General features: G+C 44.2%; 1 protein-coding gene across 2 annotated transcripts in view; it reads right to left on the bottom strand.

Moving 5' to 3' along the window:
- Positions 1–1,852: 1,852 nt before the first annotated feature.
- Positions 1,853–7,500, bottom strand: part of LOC144203062 (serine incorporator 1-like) — a 44,726-nt gene continuing 39,078 nt past the window's right edge. The window contains exons 7-10 of one of the 2 annotated variants that reach the window (XM_077726299.1): positions 6,012–6,102; positions 4,534–4,735; positions 4,193–4,417; positions 1,853–3,587 (exon numbers count right to left, since the gene is read on the bottom strand). In XM_077726299.1, the coding sequence (XP_077582425.1) occupies positions 3,452–3,587; positions 4,193–4,417; positions 4,534–4,735; positions 6,012–6,102 (654 nt within the window). In that variant the 3' untranslated portion in view covers positions 1,853–3,451. The remainder of the gene's footprint in view (positions 3,588–4,192; positions 4,418–4,533; positions 4,736–6,011; positions 6,103–7,500) is intronic. The other variant, XM_077726300.1, reaches the window with a different exon arrangement.

The following is a 7,500-nucleotide window of genomic DNA, read 5'->3' as shown; positions in this document are numbered from 1 at the left end:
CAGAAGCGAGACAGAAGCGAGACGAGCAGAAGCGAGAGAGAGCGAGAGAGAGCGAGAGAGAGCGAGGAGAGAGCGAGAGAGAGCGAGAGAGAGCGAGAGAGAGCGAGAGAGAGAGCGAGAGAGAGAGCGAGAGAGAGAGCGAGAGAGAGAGAGCGAGAGAGAGAGCGAGAGAGGAGAGCGAGAGAGAGAGCGAGAGAGAGAGCGAGAGAGAGAGCGAGAGAGAGAGCGAGAGAGAGAGCGAGAGAGAGAGCGAGAGAGAGAGCGATGAGAGAGAGCGAGAGAGAGAGCGAGAGAGAGAGCGAGAGAGAGAGCGAGAGAGAGCGAGAGAGAGAGCGAGAGAGAGAGCGAGAGAGAGAGCGAGAGAGAGAGCGAGAGAGAGAGCGAGAGAGAGAGCGAGAGAGAGAGCGAGAGAGAGAGCGAGAGAGAGAGCGAGAGAGAGAGCGAGAGAGAGAGCGAGAGAGAGAGCGAGAGAGAGAGCGAGAGAGAGAGCGAGAGAGAGAGCGAGAGAGAGAGCGAGAGAGAGAGCGAGAGAGAGAGCGAGAGAGAGAGCGAGAGAGAGAGCGAGAGAGAGAGCGAGAGAGAGAGAGCGAGAGAGAGAGCGAGAGAGAGCGAGAGAGAGAGCGAGAGAGAGAGCGAGAGAGAGAGCGAGAGAGAGAGCGAGAGAGAGAGCGAGAGAGAGAGAGCGAGAGAGAGAGCGAGAGAGAGAGCGAGAGAGAGAGCGAGAGAGAGAGCGAGAGAGAGAGCGAGAGAGAGAGCGAGAGAGAGAGCGAGAGAGAGAGCGAGAGAGAGAGAGCGAGAGAGAGAGCGAGAGAGAGAGCGAGAGAGAGAGCGAGAGAGAGAGCGAGAGAGAGAGCGAGAGAGAGAGCGAGAGAGAGAGCGAAGAGAGAGAGCGAGAGAGCGAGAGAGCGAGAGAGCGAGAGAGCGAGAGAGCGAGAGAGCGAGAGAGCGAAGAGAGCGAGAGAGCGAGAGAGCGAGAGAGCGAGAGAGCGAGAGAGCGAGAGAGAGCGAGAGAGCGAGAGAGCGAGAGAGCGAGAGAGCGAGAGAGCGAGAGAGCGAGAGAGCGAGAGAGAGAGAGAGAGAGAGAGAGAGAGAGAGAGAGAGAGAGAGAGAGAGAGAGAGAGAGAGAGAGAGAGAGAGAGAGAGAGAGAGAGAGAGAGAGATAGAGAGATAGAGAGATAGAGAGATAGAGAGATAGAGAGATAGAGAGATAGAGAGATAGAGAGATAGAGAGATAGAGAGATAGAGAGATAGAGAGAGATAGAGATATATGCCATGCCTGGCTGTGTCTAAAAGAACGGTGCATCCTTTGTGTGTGTAAAATAAAGAAATAGCACTCGTTATTGACACTGCGGCTGAAAATACGATGCGCCGAATAGTCGTAAAAATACGGTACTTATTTATGTTTTTTTTACTGGGAAAATATTTTGTGGAGTATCACCACCAATTACGTTATAGGCAGCTGTGTATGATGACAATAAAGGCTTTTAATGTTTTATGAAATTTGAGAAACACAAAAATTTGGATAAATTATTAGAAAAGGATTTATTAATGTCTTAAAATGAATAACAAGCCTACAAAATCTATAAGTTTGGAAACGGGAACAAGAGGAAGCTAACGGTAGGCAACGGAGAGAAAGCAGACAAACATGAACACATCTAATAAACAAAATTAACATTTTAAAACAATATTACATTGAACTTTAAATCTTTATCATAATTGTTTTATGATTTCTTTGGCATCTAATTTTTCACCCATTTTATTCATTGCAATTGCTTCTTACCTGTTAGGAATTAAGTTCTCCTTCCGGAATCCTGGTTGATAGGCACTTTGAGAAAAAACATTCTAGCGACAATTGCCTTTAACGACTTTTAATAATGTTTCTAAAATGCACAAGACAAACGTTGTCAAAGTGGGCAATCACATGACTCGTGAACATTTTTTCAGAATTTTTCTACATTACATTACAGTCAGAAAGTTTGATTTTCCCCAGTTTTTTTTTCTGATTTGTGCTGTTGTAATGGTGGTGGCTTCCTTCTCAGCCGCCTCTTGTTGAATTCCCCCTGTATTGCTGAGGGTTGCACTTACTCTTGCTCCATTGAGAGCTCGTTTTGGTGCCCCTCGACCAACTCGTCAACATCCTCCTTACTGAACACAAGCCCACTCACTTGCCCCCGCGACACAATTGCGCCCACTGCAGGCTTCGGGTTAAGTTGAGGCTCAACTGTAAGCGCGTCGAGGCACTTGCCCCACAGCTTCTTCCATGCACAAGTTTAAGCAGAAAAGGGATCAAAGAAACATGGAGGATTGTCATCAGACAGCCAAGAGAGCCGATTAGAGTGTAGCAATGTTCTAAAGCGAGAATCAATGCATCCACGACAATATTTTTAAAATATGACAATGAATAACGAATATTTACCTTTTGGGGCATTTTGTAATTTGGATCTTTTTCACATCTCGCGGCATACGTTTGCATATAATTAGCTTTCGTAACCTGAAAATACCTAGTACCTAGTGGCGTAATTAGAGGTATGACTGAATTTAAAATTATAGAAAAGGGCTCATTTCTATCCTTTGTCCCTTGTGCATGTTGAAGGTAAAAGGATGAAACACGCAAACGCATACACATGCACGCGCACACACGTAGCGCACTTTTAGATGACGTTGTGATCGCAATTTTTTCGTCTAACAGCCAGACTTAGGGTCAAAAAGTCGTATCGAACCAAAATATAAAGGCAATCATAAAAAGGGTTTCGTGGGGTGCAGGAGCTTATCCCTGCTGACTCCAGGACAGAGGTGGGGGACATTCTGAATCTGTGGGCATAGGATCGCAGGGCACGAGGAGACGGACAACCATGCAAACTCACACCCACACTTAGGGCATTTTAGAGTGTCCAATCAGCCTACCATGCATGGTTTTGGAATGTGGGAGGAAACCGGAGTACCCAGAGCACACCACGCAGTTCTGGGGAGAACATGCAAACTCCACACAAGTGGACCAACCTGGATTTGAACCGAGGAAAGCTGTGAGGCAGACGCACTAACCAACCTCCCCACCGGGCCGCCCAGTTTTATAGCCATTAAATAATATTGAGGGTTGGATTGATTCAGACGTAGCACTACTGAAGCCTTAGATGTGAAATGCACAACCCGCCACTGTGAACAGAACATTGACATAAAAAATGTGATAAAACAAGAAAACTGGAGGGAATTTGTAATTTAGCTCAGGGGTGAGCAAACCGGTACTTGATGGCCCCTGTGGGTGCAGGTTTTTGTTCAAACCACTCCAACACAGTTTCCCAATGAGGTTTCTGCTGAAATAAGAAGTACTTGAATGCAATCCACTGATTGTACTTCTAACATACCAAATTTGTATTAAAGTTTCCTCTTATGGGTTGGAACGAAAACCTGCCCCTACTGTGGCCTTTTGTGCAATATTTTGCCGAATCCTGGTTTAGCTGAAGTCTCTGTTGGTAAGAATCATAGGAGCCACTAAGGTCCAGATGTATAGAGTCAAGCACAGCCAGCTTGAGCTGATTTTCACCCACACTGTTGGCCACTTGCTGTTTATAGTGTAGTCTGCATCTGGACTAGAAGAACAAAAACACAATTTTCATAGAATTAGTTTGTGTCGGTGTACACTTTTTAAAAATTGAAAACCTTTACACTGATGCAAACAAGCATATTCATACATAAACTATGCATATGTATTCCTTCTCACCTATCCTCACCACGGTTGTGGGGGGATACTGGAGTCTATCCCAGCCAACCGTGACCGGATGTTTGGTCGACGGACGTTCGGCCGACGGACGTTATACCATTTCGTCGAACAGACGTATTTCAAGTTCTTATAGATTCTGGTGGGCTTTTCTTTTATCTTTTATCTTTATTCGTAGAATCCTCTCCATCCATCTTGTCATGGATATCTGCGCAGCTTGGATAGGGCCACCTCGCGGCCGCGTTGGGAACCGTCTCGTATGCATGTATCTCAAATTTGTCGTGTCTCAGGGCAAAAATGTTCCCTAACACAAATGCCAATTTCTAACAACAGAAAGGTTGTAGCGCTCTCTTGAAAAACAGCTATTTTGTTATCTTTTAAACAGTAACAAACGCGAGGTAGCGAGGTATGTTTGAAGAGCCCAAGATCAAGGAGTCTATAGATGAAAATTGTTGCGTTTGTTTTGACAGTACTGACCTGTACCAGTGCGTGAGAGTCATCATGATGTAAAGTGAGGCCAAGAAAAGCATGAAATGAAAAAAAGAGTAGCTGTATTGAACTAAATCTTGTTCATTATCCTTTACTCGCATTGGCCCACTTGCCTTCTCTGATTTTTTCAGATTACCATCCTCAGAAAGGATTTCTGAGTCTTTAGCGGCCATGGTCAGTTTGTTCACCTGACTGGTGCTGGATGAGCGAATGCTGGGCCAAAACAAAATAACGCAAATTAATAATCTTAAGACACCAAAATACTTGTTGTGCCCTGTTTTAAATCACCATGGCCAGTATAATCATAATCTGATTGCAGTTGAAGGTACCTTGAGTAGATGATACACAGGACAAATATTGTCAGACCCACGATGCTCTGTCCATCCCACCACTGCAGGTAAGGTGTATTGAGGATGGGCTCTTCTGCACTAATTATCACCACAGCAGTCTGGGTTTCAGATTCAAGTGGACCCATGGTTGGTCCTACTATCTGTTGGACAATACTCAGCAAGCTGGGGTTACAATTGTGGTCTGGAGGTGAGAAAAAATTTAAAGTAAATTATGAAACTGCATCTTATAAATTAGTTGTTCCATTTATTTGCAAGCCTTGTGCATTGAGTATTTGATTTTGTAAATTTTAGGTTCTAGCAGTTTTTGTACAGTATTACTTGGAGATACGAACCTGCGTTCTGGGATTGAGCTCTTATGTCAAAGTAGTCAACACTCAAATCAATTTGTCCATAGAAATGAACTACCATATTTTCATGACTATAAGGCGCACTAAAAAGTCTTACATTTTCTCCCAAATAGATAGTGCGCCTTATAATGAGAAGCGCCGAGTGTAAGCTCTGAAGCCTGACTGAGTACACTTCTTGCTGACATGCGAGAGAAGGCGGACGTTGGTGGAGTCAGACGCTAAAGGCATGCTCCTACAAGGTCCGCGTATATAGTGTGGGCATGTGTTCATTGCTAAACAATTTCGATTTGGTTTCTAAGGCCCCCCCGAAGCTGGCTTTTATTTGCAAATGAATTGTGGCCTGGACATCGGCATCAACACAGCTTTATGAAGGGTAACAGGCAGTGCCGAGCTAGTTACGCTAGCTACTATTTGCGAATGGATTGTGGCCGCCTGGACGAATGTATAAAACTCAGCGTTTTTGATGACTCATTTGGACAATTGTTCAATTCAGACACAGAAAATGAGGACTTTGATGGATTTGTGGGTGATGATGACGTGAGTACATTGTAAAATTGGTAAATAAACTACAGATGAACTCAGTTTTGCTTCTGTTGCCTTTTTAAAATGTGTTTTTAGCATGTGTCCATATGTTTAACCTGGTGTATGTTTTGCCATGCCTGGCTGTGCCTTTAAAAGTGGTGCGTCCTGTGTGTGTCAATTACAGAAATAGCACTCATTACTGACACTGCGCTTTTAAATGCAATGCACCATATAGTCGTGAAAATCCCAATGATGAGGAAACAACCCCCAACCACAAGGATCATAAAAAGATGGACTGGGGAGACCAGTATAGTACTCGGGGACTGTTCCCAAGTATGACCAAAGTATCAAGTAAAGTATATATAAATAAAGTTTAATCTAATCTACTCGTGCAGTATTGCATGTCAACAAAGTAGTCATCCCTCTACTGCCTGATAAATTCAGAGGATATGACTGGATGTTATTTTTTTTATAGACCCACTGTTCCCCAGTGGTCCACCTGTAGGAATTGGGAATGAATGTTTGAATGTCAATTGCATCAGTGTTCACCCTTATCTCGCACAAATCTTAATTCAGAAACATTCCTACCTGGCTCATTGCTAAGGGCAGACCAAGTTAGAAATGTCACATACAGGGTGATGATGGAAGACTGAAGAAGACCAGAGCGAGGCTGAGACTCCTAGGGAAAAATAAACTTTTGAGTTTTTCTCCAAGCAATGTAGAAGGGGTTGTCCCTCCCTAACGCAAATAACCTAACTATCATTCATATAAAAAAATGCTATTTTTCCTCCTCAGGGTTTAAATTTTTCATGGCATAACTTAATTTTGGGAGAATTTGTTGCATCGTTATTTAAGCATTTAACACTTAACACCTGATAGCATAGTGATACTGTAGTTAATGAAAGCAATATGTGACTTTTGACTTTAGCACAAGCAGATGGGGTTCAGTTTCCACATGTGGTGATGCGAATATAGTTATCCTTGCCGGTGCTGCGTGCAAAATTTAGTTAGTAATGAAGTTGAGGATTCTGTTATTATGCAACCAGAATGCTTTTGGTCAACCCTTAACCCACATAACTCGTAAAAGACAAGTTTAGTCTTGAGGGAATGGCATAATTATGGGCCATTGGTTAAGCAAACCAAGCCGAATGAATGAACGAAATGCATATTTCTCACTTGGGTTGGAAAGAAAAAGAATTTCAGGCAGTAACTAGACAGCGAGTTTGGTTCAGTCCAGTGATTCTCATTTATGTTTCAGGTGATTGGTGTTTGACTCACTGTTTTGCTCTCCATCTTTCTTTCCATCCCTGTCAAATACATTTCCATGGTGTTTTGCTGCGGCGACCCTTGAATAGAAAAGCTGGATGTCAGTCAGTGGATAATGCTGACTCACTGGATAATTCTGCTCTGTGCTGTTTGTTCTTCCATAATGTTGTACTCCTCAGCCTCTACGGGAACGTCTATTCAAGGGTATTGGATAGGAGGGTTTGCCGGGAAATCAAATCTCGGATTAAGGGGGAGCAGTGTGGTTTTCCTGATATGCGGGGTCTGGTCCCTTTATGAACGGTGTCATGGTCTGGTCCGCGTTGCTGGCAGTAAGTCGGATCCATTTCGAGTAAGGGTTGGTCTCCGGAAAGGCTGCCGAATGTCACTGATTCAGTTCATAACTTTTATGGACAGAATATCTGGATCCAGCCATGTCATTGAGGGGGTCCAGTTTGGTGGCCTCAATATTGCATCCCTGCTTTTTGGAGATCTTCGCTTGGCTTCATGAGGCCGCATATCTAACTTTCGCTGGAATGACTCACAACCAATTTTGAAGCGGGCGGGCTGAAAACCAACACCTCCAAATCGCAGACTATGGTCCTCAGTTTGAAAAAGGTGGCATGCCCTCTGCGGGCCAGAGATGAAGTCCTCCCCTCTCCCCTGTCTTTTTAACAACCAAAAATGGCGTGAAACATTGACAGGCAGATCGATGCCGGGTCGGTCCGTTGTGGTTAATGAGCTGACCCAAAAGGTGAAGCTCTCCATTAAGAGTTCGATCTTCTTTCCTAGCTTCATTTATGGTCACAAGCTG

This window comes from Stigmatopora nigra, chromosome 10 (genome assembly GCF_051989575.1).
Source record: "Stigmatopora nigra isolate UIUO_SnigA chromosome 10, RoL_Snig_1.1, whole genome shotgun sequence".
Lineage (NCBI taxonomy): Eukaryota > Metazoa > Chordata > Actinopteri > Syngnathiformes > Syngnathidae > Stigmatopora > Stigmatopora nigra.
Note: the sequence above shows the minus strand (reverse complement) of the source record. Positions and strands in the feature narration are given on the sequence as shown.